This window comes from Musca vetustissima, unplaced genomic scaffold, assembly GCF_032173495.1.
Source record: "Musca vetustissima isolate MV318-11 ecotype Yass unplaced genomic scaffold, APGP_CSIRO_Mvet_v1 utg12350, whole genome shotgun sequence".
NCBI classification, from domain to species: Eukaryota; Metazoa; Arthropoda; class Insecta; order Diptera; family Muscidae; genus Musca; species Musca vetustissima.
In genome coordinates, this window is record NW_026879966.1 from 235,578 (window position 1) to 255,159 (window position 19,582).

A 19,582-nucleotide genomic window follows, 5' to 3' on the forward strand; every position below is an offset into this window, starting at 1 on the left:
TTTATATTGGGTACATCAATCCAGACACATGTCCACGGTAACGTATGCCAAATTCCATTGCATTGGGGCAGGTTTACAGAAGTTTTTGTGCAACGGAATAAAAATATTTAAATCAAACTATTCATTATGCTACATCACTGAGAGCAGTTCAAAGATTAATCTCAATTAATATTTGTTGTACAATTAACATGAATTAAGTCGAAAATACATATGGGAGCAATATTTTCATCTGAACCAATTTTTACAAAGCGCGTCATTCTAGGCTCAATTTAATACCTTAACTTAACACATGCTATACTAACTTTAGAACGGTTTGCAAAATTTGAAGAGTTTGGTGCATCATTCACCTAAAATCGGAAGAAAATATATTTGGGAGCTAAATTTAAATTTAGATATAAACCTGTTTCAATAAAACTTGACACAAGTTAGGCTATATTAACATTAGTACGTTGTGCCAAATGACCTAAATTTGATCGGACGAAACTATATATAGGAGGCTATATCTAAATCTGGACTGATTTTCACGAAACTTGGCAGACAACATTCTAGGCTCAATTTAGTACGTTATACTAAATTTCGTGCAAATCGACAGATGTATATCTGTCTTTGGTGCACCATTTACCTTAAATCGGACAAAAAAATATATGGGAGCTATATCTAAATTTAAATTCCAATTTCAATAGGGTTCGTCCTTGGGGCAAAGAAATGAACTCTGCCAAATTTCATTCAAATTGTTTACAATTTAACACTAACAGACGGACGGACATGCATAAATCGACTCAGAAAGTGATTCTATGCATATTTCAAAAGGAACCTTGGGTCGATCTCGTTTCCTTTTGCTTGTTACAAACATATGCACAAAGACATAATACCCTGTACCACAGTGTGGTGAAGGGTATAGAAAACGTATAGGGAACATACCAAAAAAGTTTACCTATTCCGATAATTCTACAAGCCGATTTTTCTAAACCATTATGTACAACAAATACAATTTTTAGCAATTTTTAATGGGGATTTTTGCTAAAATCTGAAAAAATAAAATACTCAAACTACTCCGCTCAAGAACGCGAAAATGCGGAAAATAGGGGATACCCTTATATGGAAGCTATGCGTAAACGTGAATCGATTAGCTCATCTTCGAATTTGAAAAAATTTGGCGATCAATCTCAATTTGTTTAGAGTCTAGAGTGTTTACAACAGACATAGGGACATGGCTAAATCGTCATAGAATTTTATTATTTATAGAGTCGGAAATAATTATTTCGATGAGTTACAAACGGGAAAACGACATTAATATACCCTCCATACTATGGTGGAGGTTATAAATAAGATAACTTTTAAACACAAAAAATGAGGCCACCGTATATTGGGAAAAATACAGATATGTATCCTAAATACTGATAGATCTTGCAAACATTGAACCTCCTTCTAATATGACAATTTATAGAAGAACTCACGAATATGCAATTATATGTTTTTGAAGATTTGTGAACAATTTTTTTTTTTTTTAATTTCTCATAATTTCGTATTTGTTTCTCATTTTTTTAATTTAGTATTTACATGTACTTTTTATATAAATAAATTAAAAAAAATTGTTTGTGCAGTCTTTCCATGTAAGAAATAAAAACAAAACTAAATTCAAAATTAAATATTCTACATCATCGTTGAAAATTGTTTATCGTTCGATTAATATTTTCTTTTAAATTTCCGTTTCAGTTGGAACTCTTATGTTCGACGCTGCCGCCGTTGTTGTTGCTGTGGCTGGCAATGGTGCTGCCATTGCAATTCTTGTTGGTGTGGGTGTTCTAGGACGTGGTTCGGGTGTTTTCACTACATGTGTGCGATTGGCCAAAAGTCGGGCTTGTTTCTCCAAAATTTCTCTTTGATCTTTTGGTATCCAACGTGAAAATCTTGATTCTGGAATTCCCAATTGATTGCCTTTGGTTAGTAGATCACTTTGTTCGTGCGACTTGTCACTGTCATTTGATTTACGTGAATTACGACCACCAGCCGATGCCATGACCGAACGTAAGGGTATTGTGGTGGGATTGTAAACACTGCTTTCACGATCTGTGGCATATTCAAAGGAATCATCTTCATGGTCGGGACGACGTCTTTGTACATCGGAGTTATCGTGATCGTTGCTGCTGTTGTTGTGGCCATTTGCCAGTGTGGCACCATTGTTTGGTATGATGGTAACACCATTGGGGGTTTCAAGTAAGGCTACATTTTGGCCATGGTGTTCTGGTCCTTGCGAGTTGCCACTGCATTCACAGTAGTGTATTGGGTTGGGTTGTATGATGTATCGGTTGTGGTGTTTTTTTGTGTCGGTGTGGTGTTGTGGCAGTAGGTTGTTAATTGAACATCGTCATCATCATCAACATCATTATCATTAATAAGTATGGTAATCGTAATGACATCACATCATGTTGTTGTTGTTATATATTTTTATGAGAGCATTATGGAAAAGAGAGATAGAAAATAATACTTAGCTTAGCTAAGGTTCCAATTTGTAAGGACACATGAGGACAAATTTGCCCTCGTTTGTGGGACAGAAAATGTTTTAGTTGTAAGACTTGAACAGTGTGATTGTGATGTTATCCAACACACCGCTTGTCTGGGTGTGATGGGGTTTGAAAGGAGATTTTTAATGATTAGGCGAGTTTGAGAAGGGGTTGATTGATTGGTTGATAGTTTTGAGCTTTGGTGATAAAAGTGAGTCCTTTAGTTTTGCGTTTTACAGTTTAGAATGTAAGCTTTTGGGGGGAGATTTTGTTGTTTTCAAAAAGGCATGAGGTGATTTGTAGTAGGGATTTCTTTTTTTTCGATAATTTTTTAGACGATAAACAGATATTATGTGATTTTCTTGTCATTTGGTTCTAAATCTAAACTAAACTATTACAAGGCACATACAAAATAGACAAACATATTTTAAATTTGAAGGATACTATATTATTTTCTAGAGAGTTAAACTAGACGGCTGTTGTTGATTTTTTTAGAAGATTGTGGTTACACGAATTCATTAAATTTCGTTATTTAGCACATTCGATTAATGAGAGCTGATGATGAAGATTTGCTGGATGCATTCATTTTCTTTGTCGCAGATGACAATGGTTTTGTAATAGTTGTGTCTGTGTGTGTGTATGTTTGTGATCATGTTACATGTATTGAAGTGTCTTAAACATATGTATGCATGTATATGCAAGGATATATGAATGTATGTTATTGAATGATGTTAAAACTATAATTTAAATCAACATTTACATGCTATTAATCATTTAACCAAATAAACTTGCTACACGAAACGAAAAATGATAAACATGCTTCCATTTAACTTCTAACAACTTGATGTAATTATGTATATAGAAAATTACCAGTTTTGTAGTTGTTGGTTTTTTGTTAATTGGATATTAATTTCGAGATGTTACTATAATATCTTTCACCAATCATGTTATGAGTGTTAGTTAGAATGTGGTCTTGGACTGTGACTTAAGCGTAAAGAAATTCATTATCACTGGTAATACTTACGTTTCATTTGTTGTCATTTTTACAGATTTTCCTGAAAATAAAGAAAAAAAAATGAAATCTTAATTTGCAGTAATATTCAATATGATATGCTATTACGAGTATAAAGAATTTTTAACATGCGCAAATATATTTCAGGGTATTGTAATTTTGCTTTTAATAAAACAAGTGAAAAAAGCGTTAAGTTCGGCCGTGTCGAATTTTGGATATACACCATGGGTATATTGACAGTTACTTTTTATTTTATACTGACAATTGTACCAAGCGATTCTTGTAAACTATAATGTATACCAAAAACAAATGGCAGCAGATTTTAATTCAATTTTTTCCTAAAATCTCAAAATCCCATAAACGTGGACCTATAATCAACATACACAGAATTTCATTTTGGGGTAGGGGCCGCTGGTTCAATATGATATGTTCATTACAGAAAAACACTTTTCGCATGCGTACGTCCCAGGAGGATATACCTAAAGCGATACTAATATTTATTACACCGTGTAGAATTTAGTAAATTACAGCTATGCCTAATTAAGGACCGATATAGCTCAATTTCGAACCTAATCTTTTGGTTTTATATCTAAACAACTTCCTACACGTTAAATATTAAAAAAAATCCAAAACCGGGTGTCCTAAATGTGGGCCAATATATTTCATTCTCGAACGTGGCGATCTAGTTTCTTATCTCGATAGGTAGATGATATAATGATTACAGCAGATTGCTAAATAGTCTTAGAATGCAATACTTTGTTTGATAAAAAGCGGACAGTATGGTAGAATAAGCCTATATGGGGACAACCCCAGACGCGGAACAAATCAGTTAATTATGTTAGTATTAAAAAGTTATATGGGGACTACCCCCAAATAGGGAGATTTGTTACCAAATACGAATATAAAATACCAAATTATAGCGAATTCGTTTGAAAACACCAATCAAAAAACTTTAATTTTTGGTGCGTGATTTAGTATTCTATTACAGCCTAAATTACGAAATGACAGTGAATTCCGTAAAAAATGCTCTGAAAACCCAAAATACCAATAAATTGATACCGTTATATGAGGACTAAACGAAAAAGTGGGCCTATATTTACAACTTTTAGTGGAGATATTTGATGTCCAATAAGAACCCAAAGTAACGAATTACAACGGTTGAAAAACGCACTCTGAAAATTGCACATGCTTAAACATGGTTCGATATAGCCCATCTTCGAACTTAATCTGACAACCCAATGCAAAATGTTAGCACCCTATCTCAATTCCTTCGGAGAGTAGTGTACTGTAACATATTGCTTTTGCGAGCGTTCCTGGTCTAGATCCACCATATTAGGTATACCAACCGATGAGCAGAATTTATGTGTGCGACTTTTCAAAATGAACTGTATGATAGTACGAGCATTCGTGTTTGTAATTCTGTTTATTACTCATAGAAATATTAATTTCCGAACCTATATATATATATATAAAGGGGAGAGGGGGCACCTTTGAACACTTTTTTCTTTCAAGCCTCATAAAATTTTTTATTTCATAAATTTTAACTAATAGGTACATATGTAACCTTTACAATGAATATACATATGACATACTTCAAGCTTGTTATAAATATTTTATTGCTGTTTTAAGGGATGAAGTCAAAGTGTTGAAAACTGCCCCTAGGGGGGCACCTTGAACAAAGCTTGACATTTTTGAACGGCTTGGTTTTTTACAGTGTTTATGTTAATATATAAATGTATTTTATTCAAACATATCACCAATGCATTTATTTATTAAAACATATATACAAACATTTTCGAAAATTAAAAAATTCAGATCAAAATTTATTAAAACATAAAATGACATAAAAACAAAAATAATATGGTGAAAAATACAGTTAATTTCGTAGTCTTATTATTCCATTTGAAATTTTGAGAAATCGAAGCCAACATGGGCATGTTCAAAGGTGCCCCACCCGTGGCATTTTAGGGAAATGTATAATAACTTTTTTTATAATAAATAAATATGAAGGAAACTACACTAGTTATGTTTGAAATAATTATTGGAATGCAAAAAATGTGTTTAACGAAAGAAAACTTTCACAGAATTGTACCTGCGCCCTTACAACCAAAAAATAAACGTTTACAACTACACAGCGAAAACACGGTCACCTATGTACAATTTGTCGACAACTGAAAAAGCTAGCCAAAGTGGTTTACGCAGATAAAGAACAAGATTGCCATATACAAAAATGTGGTAGCGGGTCGGAAAAAATTTAAACCAAGATTTTATGAGCGCCGTTCAAAGGTGCCCCGTTCAAAAGTTGCCCCCTCTCCCCTATATATGGGCGGGCCAATTTGTACGGAGCCGAAAATTTCGATTAAATCCAGGATGATTCTATGGAAAATTCTAAGCAACTTTCGTGGAAGAACCATAGGTTTATCTCGATTTTCGAGCCTTCCACTTTTCATAATATGTTTTTATACCCTCCACCATAGCATGGAGGGTATATTAGTTTTGTTTTTCCGTTTGTAACGCATCGAAATACTCATTTCCGACCCTATAAAGTATATATATTCTTGATCAGCGTAAAATTCTAAGACGATTTATGCATGTCCGTCTGTCTATTGTAATCACTCTAGCGTCTAAACGAATTGAGATAGAGCCCCAAAATTTTGCATAGAGTCTTTTGTCTGCAGGCAGGTCAAGTTCGAAGATGAGCTATATCGGTTCACGTTTAGGCATAGCTCCCATATAAGGGTTCCCCCCAATTTTCGGTATTTTTAAGTTCTTTAGCGTGTTTTTCAACCGAATTCGCTGAAATTTGGTACTTGGGTAGCAAATATCCCCACTCAAAATTATAAATATAAGTCCATTTTTTCGGACAGCCCCCATGTAAGGGTACCCCCCAAATTTCGGTATTTTGAGGTTCTTGAGCGTGTTTTTCAACAGAATTCCCTGAAATTTGGTACTTTGAGTTCTTATTGGGTACCAAATAAACCTACTAAAAATTATAAATATAAGTCAATTTTTTCTGGTACCCCACATATAACGGTACCCCTCAATTTTCGGTATTTTGGGGTTCTTGAGCGCATTTTTCAACCGAATTCGTTCCTATTGGGTACTAAATTTCTCCACAAAAAATACGAATATAGGTCCACTTTTTCTGGTAGTCCCCATATAACGGTACCTCCTAATTTTCTGTATTTTGGGGGTTTTGATCGTATTTTTCCGCCGAATTAGCTGTAATTTAGTATTTTGAGTTCTTAATAGATACCAAATCTCCCCACAAAAAATTATGAATATAGATCCATTTTTTCGGATAGCCCCCATATAAGGATACCCCCAATTTTCGGTATTTTAGGGTTCTTGAACGCGTTTATCAATCGAATTTGCTGCAATTTGGTATTTTGTAGTCATATATGGTAACAAATCTCCCTACCAAAAATTATTAATATTCGCCCCCTTTTTTGGGGTAGTCCAAAATTGTGTCTGATTTGTTACGCGTTTTGAGTTTGGTTCTAAGACTCTGTTGTAATCATTTCACCTGCGGAGGACAGCGAGATAAAAAATTAGAACTTAAGGTTCGATAATGAACTATAGCCGCATTTAGACCTAGCCCCTGTGTGGAGGTACCAGAAGAAGTGGACCGATATTTCCCATCTTCGAATTTGAACTAAGTTTGGAAGAAATAATAAGATGGGCAAAGTTTGAATAAAATCTAATTTTTTTGCAACAGATTTGGTCCAAAGAAACATGGGGTCTTGAACCAATATTTCGATGAGGCACATTTTCACCGTGTTAAAGTGTATAGTTTAGAGAAATGTTCAATGAACTGCTCATTTTAGCTTCAAGGCTTAGTTGAAGCATTAAACCCAGGTTTCTAAAAAGTCCGGCGGTCAACAGCAATTCCTCCTCTCTTAAAAGTTTGTGCAGCTTTGAGGTTTTTTGCGAAAGGAAGTTTTCAAAAGTCCCATGGCAATGACTCGGTGGTTTTGTCCGGCTAATAGAGGAAAAACTTTGTAAAATTTTTATTGTTTCCAAATTAACAGAGGAGGAAAAAGGAAAGAATAAATATTTTTTATTCGAAAACAAAGTTCCCGGTTGTTGTCGGATGTATAGATGGCACACACGTACATATCAAGGGTCTAAAAGAAAATGTTCGCCAATCTCTGCCATTCATTTTGAGTGCGTGTTGCTGGACCATAGCAGTTAAGTTCCTCTAAAATGGCCTTCCACACATCATCGGTAGTGGTAAAATCCTTACAATTTGGATATAGCTCCCATATATATGTTAGTTCGATTTTATGTAAAGTTAGCACCAATACCTTTATATTTCTTTCCATTTACATGCAATTTGGCAGAATGTATTGAAATGAGTTTTGATTTATTTGCGTTAAGGTGTGTTAAAGTCGGTTGAGATTTAACTCCCATACATATTTTTTTCGTCCGAATTTATGTGAATAATAAACCGAAGATTGTTTTTTCTTTCTTCCATATACAAGAAATTTTCAAATCGGTTCAAAATAAAGTGTATTGGATTCTGTAAAATATGTTCAGATGTAGACATAACCCTTGTATATCTTCGCCTTAGTTCATAAAAATTGTACAGTGATCGATAGCGCACTGTGCTGCAGCATTCTTTGCCAAAGAAACCAAGTCTGCCCAGTTCACATGCAATTTATCATAGATTCCAGAATGCTATGTTTATGGTTTAATTCAAATTGGTTCAAATATCTATGTAGATCAATTAATTAATTTTGTAAGATTCCGATTTTTTCTTGTATGTATCCAAAGTGGTGAAGAGTATCGTAAAGTCGGCTTTGCTTACGGGGCTTAATATATATTTATTGAACTAAATGAGTGTACTTTTTTGAGAATTTAGAAATAGATTGACTGTCATTAACTTATTTAAACAAACATAGCATCTTATATTGTGTACGATAAACAAATAACATATATACACAATTAATGTACTTATGAAACCCACATATATGCACCTCCATAAATCTGAAAAGATCTGATTTTAAAATAATAACGAAGCTCTACGAATATATCATTAAGGAGTTAGTAGTTTAATACTTAGTAACAAATAATGTACTATTTGCTATGAAAACTAATACACGTTGAATATGAGTCAAGTGCAGTCATATTAATGATGAATAATGCTGAATGGGTGACTTTTTAATTTTTGGTATTAAGATAGAAAAAACATTTCAATTTTATTTTATTATAATTCTTTATTTTGCAAAAAAATTAAAAATACAATATTTATAATAAGCTTACTTCTCTAATCCTTCTTATTTATTTTTCCTTGTTACAAATTTTGAAAGCAAATATTATATTCAATACACATACCTATATAAGTAGTAAGTACGTTGTCATTATTTAAGTAAAAAAGATTACAAAAGTTGTTGCTTATTTTCTCTCCTCATAGAAAAAACGTTATAAAAAATGCCTATTAAATATTTGTGTATAATTAAGTACAAATGTTACTTATGTTCTTGTAAAAAAGATCGTATAAAAAAGATAATTGATTAGTTGTTTTTGTTTGTAAAATCGTTTAGATACAGGACGGTTAAATAACGTGGATAATAGTATTGGATTTTTTTTACATGTTATGAGAAAAAATAATAAAATTAATATGCGATTTTGCTTTGAGATTACACTTTATATTCGAGTAATATGGAAATTCAATTCAAGAAAATTGACTGTCTTATATATAAATTGCCTTATAATTATTAAAAAAATAAAAGAAGAAAAAATATGTGAAATTTATTTATATACTACACATAAGTATAGTATTTATTTAATTATATTTATAGTTTATTAAATTATTAATTTTTCTTACGGCATTCACAATAAAAAATTAATAATAATTATTATACTGTATATAAAAATATATAAAATAAAAAAAAAAACAAAACATATTCGAGTTTGTGTGTGTGTTTTTATACATGTAATAGTAATTGGACACAGAAAGGGAAAACTTTATAATAAAATGAAGAAAAATCATTAAAAAAATTCTAGAATAAGACAAAAAGAAAAGTGTTTCCAGAATAAATCGGAATTAATACGTTTGTAAAGTAATCGGACGGACAGTTTTAACAGAAGAATTTTTCATGAATTTCGTTCAGAGTTCATATCGAACTCATTACAAATATTCAGAATTTTTTCGGATAGAAATCGAACAGTGGTGTCGGTTCTATCTAAAACCCCTTAGGAATTTCCTATAAATTTCGTTCAGATTTTAATGTGTAAATTGACCTTTAAAATTAATCCAAATAATTTAGAATTTATAATATTACACCTTTCTTGAAAAATTGTTCATGAATTTCATTTATATTACATTCTGACCAAAATTGGATGTTATATTCGAAATTCGTACCTAATTGCGATCAAACTCAAAGTATTTGCTTTGGAAGCAATTTTTTCAAAAATGTTGTCAATGAGACACAAAAGTAGGTTAGAACAATTTCGAAATGGTGAGGTAATTTTTATTTATCCAATGGTAATGAAATTGCGATTGAGGACCGACAAATTCGATATTAGAAATTCTGACCTATTCTGAGATATTGAAAAATTTAATTTTAGAAATTCGGTAGGTCCTTACTAGAAGTTGGACTTTAACAATTTTAAAAATTTAGATTTTTTAATAATAACTTTTTCTTCAGAAGTAGATATTTATTCTGAAAGTGTATAGTTGTCAAGGACATGGAAGGGCGTTTCTGGAAGGATGGAAAATTAAAACTTAAAGAAAAAACATAAAACACTGTTTCAGAAAATATTTCTTTTTAAAATAACGGCTCACATCAACGCTTTAGATTTGAAAGCAAGGTTTTCAAAAAAAAATATATGTTAATTGTTTTTTCTAAATTTGGCAGGGCTTATTTTTCCGAAATTCTATTTATAAACCACTAAAAATATAAATTTGTGCTCATTTCAAAATGTGTGCCTTTTACTTATAAACGATATTGGAAGATTTTGAAAAAATTCTAGATAATAAAACAAAATGAATCCTCAAAGGATTTAATATTCGAAAAATAATAATAAAAAATGGTCATGTAATGTCAAACAATTAAATTTTTAAATTTAAATTTTTAAATAAATATAAATAATAGTGGAAGGGAAATATATATATATATTTTTAATTTGCCACAATTTCTAAAAAGTCGTTGTCTATATATTTTTTTATTTCTTGGTTAATAATGCCTCTTTTAAGGAATTTTTGTGTGTGTGTATGTGGGTTGGTTTTTTGTGCCCTCTTTTATTTTGATTCATTTTTTTGTTTGTTTGTTTTTTAAACAGAAGTATTTGTTTTATTTTCAGTCGGATTAACATGTCCATTGCCATTTGTGGCCGTCGCCGTTTTATTGCTATTGTTCTTCAGATCAGCCTTCTTTTGTGAATCCAATTTATCGGTGACTGGTGGTGTGGGTTCTTCCGAGGTCTGATGTGTGGTATCGATGTGTTCTTCACCATTGTTAAATTCACTACCATCGAAATTTTCATTAAGTTGGGGATTGATTTGGGCTTCCGAATCGGGACCGATATCAGTGTTTAGGGTGGCTCCTGCAACAACAACATAAGAAAAAAAAGAAAAAGAACAAGAACTAACATTTAGCTTCCGTTTATCTCGCATTGGGTTGTAAAAAAAACAAAGCAACCAAAAAAAGTCAACGGAAATTAGAAAAAAATATAGATAAAATCTTAGAATAGCCCATAAAATTAAAAAATGGAATAATGAAACTTAAAAGCAAATTAAGAAAATACACAATATTTAGGCTTTTAAGCTACAACTTCTACAAAGCAAAAGAAAACTAACTACCAGTTTTTGGAGAAAATCGAAACGAACGAATTTGAGTTGTTTACTAGCAATCCCACAAACTTTTATATCAAATCGAAATAAAAAAGAATGATCAATTATATTAAAATATAATTGATCATTCACTCAAATTTGTTCGTTTCAAATTTTACAGAAAGAGGTAGTAAAGTAAATAAGTCAAAGCCAAACCAAAACCTAAAGACCATCAATATATTTTTTTTGTCATTTAAAATTTCAAATTTAAAATTTTTTGTTGTTGTTAGTAATAGAAATTTATTTAAATACCAAAAACCAATTAATTTATTTTTCGAATACCCAATTTGAAAATCTAACTTTAAAGCAAAGTTTTGTTCACATCTAAATATCATGTTAGCTCTTGTTTTTTAACTTTTTCATTTGTTGTTGCTTTCTTTGGAGCAGTATAACGTTCATTATTTTATAATTTTCACAATATATTCTTAAAAATATTCAATATATGTGTCTTAAATTGTGTGGTGCATCATGCAAAAGAATGACTTAAAATTTAAATGGATTTTTGGTTTGTTGAAATGTGCAAATGGGTATGGGATTTCTTAAAAAAATGTGTTTTTGGTTATTTCAATGAAATGGAATTAAATATTTTTCATAAGTCTGATATAAAATTTGTATACTTATCAAGGAGTAAATTAAAAAATGATATTAGCTAAGATTTAAATATTATAATGAAGTTAAAACTGTGAAAAATGATGATCAAAATTTTGTCCAGTTAAAACGTTGCGTAATGAAATTGTTCACCCTTCAAGAACCCGGAATGCTTCGGTTATAAAAGAACGACTAAACCTACAAATACCGACAATGGTGTATATAATTTTCAGTACCAAAAATCCTAAACGTGGGTGTAATTTATGTTCGTCTCGATTATGATTTCAACAGCAAAATGGATATGACTAAATATATTTAGAATTTTATATTTTTTGGGTTCTTCGACAAATATTTCGGTATTTAAACTTTGAGTGGAGGGTTTATAAAAATTATATTCAAAAACTGGCTAACAAAGAGTCTGCAAATTAGTTATTTTTGCGAATACTACAGATTCAGAATTGCAGCTAATTCTTTCGGAATACGTGTCTAAATTTTTCAAAATACTAAAAGCTGTGCTGTATGTTACCAGGAGTTGATACAAAAAGCCCTATCAGAAGGATAAATGCGGATCTGCGTTTAAATAAGAATTATATCACATAGACGTTCAGACAACGTCCTCTAGATGACGATGTTCGTATCTACATTAGCATAGACACGAACCACAAGAAGTGAATTGTTCCAACTACGACGTACAGTCAACTCCGCTTTACTGTAGTTCACTGCATTTGCATAACTAAATATATGGAAACTTTTTTTCATTTCATTGAAATTACAGCACTTTACTGAAAATGACTTATGTTTCTCGAAAAACATTAAGCGAAGCAATTTGAATAAAAGGATATTTCAATATTTTACAAATATATTGTTTATTAAATATAAATGTTTATATTTTAAAGAGAAATCAGAAATATTTGAAAAGGTTTTATCGGGAGTTCCTAGAAAAGAACTTGATAACGCATTATGTCACCAAATTATGAACAAAGTTCTTTTAAGCAAAATAATATTAATTTTATAAAATTTTTGCCACCAAATACAAAATCCTCAATGCAACCCCTTATAATAGAATGAATTGAAAATTGCTTTAAAAGGCTAGGATTTCTATAATTGAAGATCCTCACACAATTAACGACGTTGAAATTTTAAACGAAGAATTTGGTATGCAATTGCAGATGAAAATGAACCATGTTGGCAAAAATTTGACAGACTATTGTAGTTGAAGAAACCACATCCACTGAACCCACCTTAAGCGAGGCTTTTTGTGCAAATAATGTTCTTACTGATTATTTTCGAGACTGAAGCTGTTATGATATAAATATAAATGTATTATTTCAATATTTAATACTGTGAGTTTTATTTTGATTTTCAACAGACGGGGAAGGATGAAACACGGATTAGACAAAAAGGTATGATTTTATGATTTTCAACAGACGGGGAAGGATGAAACACGGATTAGACAAAAAAATATGATTTGATGATTCAAAACAGTATTTAGGAACAATCTCCATTACGCATGTTTGGAAGATAAATTATAGAAATTATTGCGAAAAACTTGGCTTGGGCTAATATTGCTTTCGCCTAGATTTGAAAATGGCATTAAAAAGTCTGAAGATCGATATAAGTCTGGTAAAAAATATGTTGAATAAAAAATCAACGGAACTAACAAATTATCATTACTATTGTTGACTGAGGACTTTTCAGTTGGCTTGTTCTACTTGTGTATAGAAAATATAAAAAAAATGTTTTGAGTGATTTGTTTTCCCAATTTCCAGATTTTTTAAATACAATTTTAGTTTGTAGAAAATATTTCCTGAGTGTTTCTAACTACTGGAATAGTAACACTAATATGAAGTATGAAAAAATATAAAAAACAGGTAAAAAAAAACTTATTTTAAAGAGTTAAAATTGATCTTTGTTTCTTTAAAAATTAAACCTAATATGCCATAAAAATATAAAAAAAAATTGTTCAATTGTTTTATCAAATGTTTAAATACAATTTGGTAGTTTTCATTGTATTATAATTCTGAGAAAACCCCTGCTTGGGTAAATCCATTTAAGTTTTTTCTTGTACTAACATTCAAATCACAAATTCTTTTCAAGTTTAATTTTGCTTAAGTTTACATTTCAGATTTTTATGAAATTTGCCCTAAAACAATTTTACAGCATACATATACAGTGGAGCCAACTAGGAGTGTATGCCATGAAAAATATAAATTTTTAAATAAATTCAGGCCATGCAGTAATAGGTTTTACTGTATATATGTATGTTTATAATTAAAACATTTATACAAATATATAGATATGCCTAAATACATATGTATGTGTACAAGAATACACCATATGAAATATGCATAATTTCCTTGTGGTAGAAAATCTTTTACCATAATCCCCTCATTTATGGCGCATACATAAAATCCGAAAGGAGTCGAATGGAAAAGGTAGAAAGTGAATTCCAAGAGGAAGACAAAAAAATATTACCGGTTAGTATCTTTGGCTTTTGTTTGGTAGTCGTCTTCATGTTATAAACATTGCAAAATTTAATTAAAATCCGATTTAATTCTTGTTATTTTTCTTTTTACAACGACAAGACGTGTTCTTGGTATATTCGCCTCCCGCTGACGAACTTGAAACATAAAACTGTTGCAGAGTTTTTCAAGTTACATGGAAAAATGCTTATTAATAGAAGTAAATTATTTTGCATTTAAGTCTGAAAAATGGGAGCAAATTGTTGATATTGTGAATAATAAAATTGAAATTGTCCGAATTCTGAGAAATATCAACCCTAACGTAATAATATAGGGAAATATTTGCCTACTTTTCTAAGAGCTCACCATTTTCTCAGACGACACATTAACAATCTTTAAAAAAGTGATGGAAATTTAAAAGGTATTATACCTAGCACCTGGAACTGTTGAGAATTGTTTATAGTTTACAAAAATCACATTCACATTCTTTCGATATTAATATATTGTTGGATAAACAGAAACTAATGCAACCGTTTCCGTTGGCTTGAAATCGGTTCAAAGCCTGGCATAAGACCCACATACATTCCTTGTCATCTTAATCATCAGGTAACCCAAAACTACATTTGGGAACCACGAAAACATATCGGGAAGTTCCGCTGCTAATCATTTCTTGTGGTTTATTTAAGCAAATAAAAGAAACCCGTCAATTAGAATATTCAAACGACTTATAATAAATCATATAGCAAACGTCTATGATGATGATTTTTATAAAAAAATGTTTTTGTTTTAGTACAAAGCTACAATAATTTGTTAGATTACACATGTCATTACATATATCATAAAACAAAACAAGTAGCTACGAATTTTTAACTTACCTCCGAAACACCATCTTCCTGTGGCACGAGCAAATACAACCAGCAATACAATCAAAATCAATACAGCCACAGCAACAACAATACCAACAATGGCACCAATTTCCAAACCACTGGCTGGTGGTGTTGCCGACGAACTAATACGCACTGTATAATCGGTGTGACCCAAAGCATTTGATGCTCTCATGGTATAGGTCTTTGTTGTATCCTCCAATGTGAGGCCAGCAATCAGCATGGTTACATTGTATAAATCTTTACCCAAAAATTGAGGTTCGTAAACTGAGAAACGGCCACTTTTTTCACCTTGGGGTATAACTTCACCGTCAATGGTCCATTCAATGACGGGAGCGGGATTTGCACGAATGGTTAAGTTAACACGGGCGGTTTGTTCCAAATACAGGCCATAGACAGAGACATCATCTTGATGAAGAGGGGCATCTGAAAATAAAAAGGGGGTAAGTTGAGTTTATGGTTACAAAGTGAAATTGGAAATGTAAGAAAGAGTTTCAGATTTTCTTTAACCACTTACAACGCACTAATAGACGGTAGGCACCCTCCTGAGGTGGCATTGTATCACGATCGGTTTGATGATGAGAACGGCAAATCAACTGACGACCATTATCTTCTGGGCTCAAAATCCAGCTGATTGTTTGAACGGTGGTGGTCAATTCCAAACCAGTGCTGGAGGGATTTGAGGGAACATAGTCCATTTTGCCGACATTTTTATTGGCTGGCTCATTATCCAAATACCAGGTAATGTTGGCATGGGGGCGACCATCCTCCACAATACAACGTGCCTTGAATGTTACATCCTCACTGAAATATCCATCATTGTCGGGTTTGGTGATCAACTCGATTCTGGGTTGTTTGGGGCGTACTGCAAACAAAACCAAATCATAAAGAAAAAATTAACTTTTCAATATACGGAACACTTGGCTGCAGAATGCCGAAACAAACAGAAAACAATTACTTACATGCCACAACCAAATCAATGGTGCCTGACAACTCTTCACCCTCAACGCCCAAATTGCACTTAACTTGGCCATTATTGATGGCCTTTACACGGGCGATTTTCACACCACATTCACCATTGGCCAAACCTCGTCCGAAATATTCAAAGCCGGGAGTTTTATTCCAATCGGGCGATAAATTGAAAACTTTCTGCTCTCCGGGGATTTCAATTCGACAATAGGTGATTGAATGATGGGCATAACGGCACAACAATTCGGTGGGATCACCCTCATTGAGTACGGCTGTATTGGGTTCAACATTGACTTGGGCACGTGCCACGGAATCTGAAAATAAATACAGAAACAAGAAAATAAATTAGAAACGCTGAATTGTGAAAGGAAATTGAAAAATTAGTTGGAAAACTGCGCCAGAATATCTTTCAAGTGTTTGCTGCAGTAGGAAATGAAAGGAAAATCACAAATGTTTATAAATTGTATTTGTGTTTGTGTGAGTGTGTGTGTGTTTAATGCAAAACTTTATTTCAATTGTTGTGTGAATGAGTGGCAAACAATGTTGCAGGTTTGACTGCAGCAAAATGTTGTACAACCTGTGCACACATTTATTCTTTATTGTATGACTGTCTGTCTGGCTGGTTCGTTGGCAGGCTGGCTGACTGGCTGGATGGCTGCACACGGCAAGTTCAATTAATCTCTTCAAGCACCAGTTCGACATGCAGAACAATCAAAGTGCTTATGTGAATATTTGCACCCTCAGAGGAATGTAAATTAAAGTTTATTAGAAATTGAGTGATTACTTCCTTTTCCGCTTCATATCTAATATTGAATTTGCGAGCAAATAGTATTTAGTGAATATTTAAAGTTAGATTGTTGGAGTTAGTTATAGATAGGAATAACTTTGTAGAAAATCTTCAAAAATAATAAGAACTCACTATGCCTTCAGATACTTGCAATCGACAATTTCGGTATTCAATTCTGAGTTCGAAACAGATGGCAATTAATAAAAAGGATTTTTTTCACAAATAATTCACATTTTTGTTTACAACTCAGAAGGCTGCATTACTCAGAAATATTATCAGTATAATTATGGGGGCTTGAAGTTCGAGGTTTAAACCCTTTTAGTCCAGAAGGTTATGTCAATAGACATATTTAATGGTTTATATAAGGTCAGCAAGGTCCCGGGGGGACTGAAAAAGTTTCACTTTGTAATGATTATCTTATGAAATCTCTGAGATTAGCTCGGCGCAAATGAATTTCGCAAAAAAAAAATAATATGAACAAAAATGTTAAGTTAAGTTCTACTATGTCGAACTATATATAAACTAAGCTAAGTTGGGCGATACCCTTATATGAGGGTTATGCCAACAAATGAACTCACATTGTAAATTTTCAGCATCCAGGAACCCATAATGCCAAATTAAGTCACTTCGCTTGTTGTAGTCATATCTAGGACCACCAAAACATAGATCTATAAAGATGCCTATAATCATCCACGATCCTGGAGTGTAGAAAATGGAGATAGTATTTGTATATAGAGACTATGCCAAAATAAACATTTTCTACAGTGATATTTTTCCCTTTTCAAGAATCGGGAAGGAGGCAGGTTAAAACTCCTAAAAGTCGAATTAATTCTGGATTTCCTTCCTGATGGCTTCTCTTAGTCTCTACGATTTATTGTCAAAATTATTGGGATTGGATGTGGAATAGGGAACGTGCTTCCAACAGTCAAACTTTATTTTGAGTCTAATAATAGAACACATTACATTTACAGTTTTATGTTTATGGTCATAGAAGCCTCTGATTCGCTTCTATCTTCCACTTTTTTTTTTTTTTGAAATTCGTGACTCATCCTAAGACCTTTTCTTCTTAAGATCTTTATTACCAAATACCCAAAATCTATTTTAAATATTTGCTATTGATTCATGATTTACAGCAGACGAAGACCTTTCATTCTTAACAAATAACTGAAATTAATTTCTATAGAAAATTTCATTTTAACAATAATTAAAGCCCTCATCAATCTGCGTTCGTAGACTTCATCCGCGTCAATCACGTCTTTATACCAAATGAAAAATCAATCATTTAACATAACCTATCACGTTGTCCCTTTTTCAAAAATAAAATAAAAAGACGAAACTCCATTTGCCTTACATGAACAGAATACAGTTCAGCGAAAATACCGTGACTATATTAAACTTCACTTAATCGAAATTCATTAAACATTATGCCAACCAGCCAGAGCTATCCAGTTCACCAGCATCTTCATCGTCACTGCCACCATCATCAGCAGCAGCAGCCTCAATCCATCCATCCATTGAGCATATTGTAATGTCGGATAGTCATGGTAATATTATTTAAAACATTCAAAAGCATACTGTAAACACATTTGGACAAACAATAATAACAATAAGAAGAAGATGTGGATTTTCGAAATAACGACGAATCGTTGGAACACATAATCAAATGTCAGAAATTCTATTGAAAAATTAAACGGCTAAAATACAGCAAAGGTGAGGCGATATTCATAATTTCCTAGAACGCCATCCCTATAAATTTGAATATTCTCGAAATGAAAAGTCAAAATTTAATATAAAAACTACCCTTTACCACTTAACAAAATACGCTCCGATATTCATAATTTCCTAGAACGCCATCCCTATAAATTTGAATAAACGCTACTACGGCTGCATCCATATTCTAAAGAAATAAAGACATCGTTTGAAAGCACCTGGCCATTGACTGTACCGGCAACGTGAATGTTCAACGAACACCTGGTTAAATGGTTTCTAATGAAGATTAATGAATGAACTTTTCCGAAAGAATGGATTGCATTTACAATAAAATAGCTATGATGATGTATTCTTTGATGTCTCAGTGCAGGCAACAATAGCATGCATACATACAACAACAAAGGATTTCGATAGAATAATAGTTTGAAAATTGATTGAATTAGACAGGAAAGTATTGGAAGTGTATAACAAGTCCAATCCATAATTGAATGGGTATATGCACTTCAATAATGAGTATGTTTTTGAGTTTTCCAAACGGCCACATAAAAAGTACAATTTTTTTGATTTAATTCGAATCTACTCTAATTCTAGAATGTCCCTACAAAATTTCAAGTGAAAATTTCAAGAACTTTTGAAGATATAGCCGATTTATTGTGTCAGCATCAACTGACGACAAGAGTGATTCTCTAACTTTAAACACATTTTTCTCGAAACAGTGTTTTGCGAATGGCGGAAATCCTATCGGTTCCAAATATTGACACGTTTCTCGGGGAGTTAAAATCTTAAAAAAAATCGAGAATGGGGGGTTCCCTTAAATGATGACTGTCTG

The 19,582-nt window shown here is 32.2% G+C and overlaps 1 protein-coding gene across 1 annotated transcript in view; it reads right to left on the minus strand.

The window, feature by feature from the left end:
• Nucleotides 1-18,558, minus strand: part of LOC133325218 (fasciclin-3) — a 64,963-nt gene extending 46,405 nt beyond the window's left edge. Inside the window, exons 1-5 of the mRNA XM_061534000.1 lie at nucleotides 18,476-18,558; nucleotides 16,250-16,587; nucleotides 15,805-16,152; nucleotides 15,279-15,713; nucleotides 3,529-3,559 (exon numbers count right to left, since the gene is read on the minus strand). Coding sequence (XP_061389984.1) covers nucleotides 3,529-3,559; nucleotides 15,279-15,713; nucleotides 15,805-16,152; nucleotides 16,250-16,587; nucleotides 18,476-18,558 — 1,235 coding nt within the window. The remainder of the gene's footprint in view (nucleotides 1-3,528; nucleotides 3,560-15,278; nucleotides 15,714-15,804; nucleotides 16,153-16,249; nucleotides 16,588-18,475) is intronic.
• Between the last annotated feature and the right edge of the window lie 1,024 nt (nucleotides 18,559-19,582).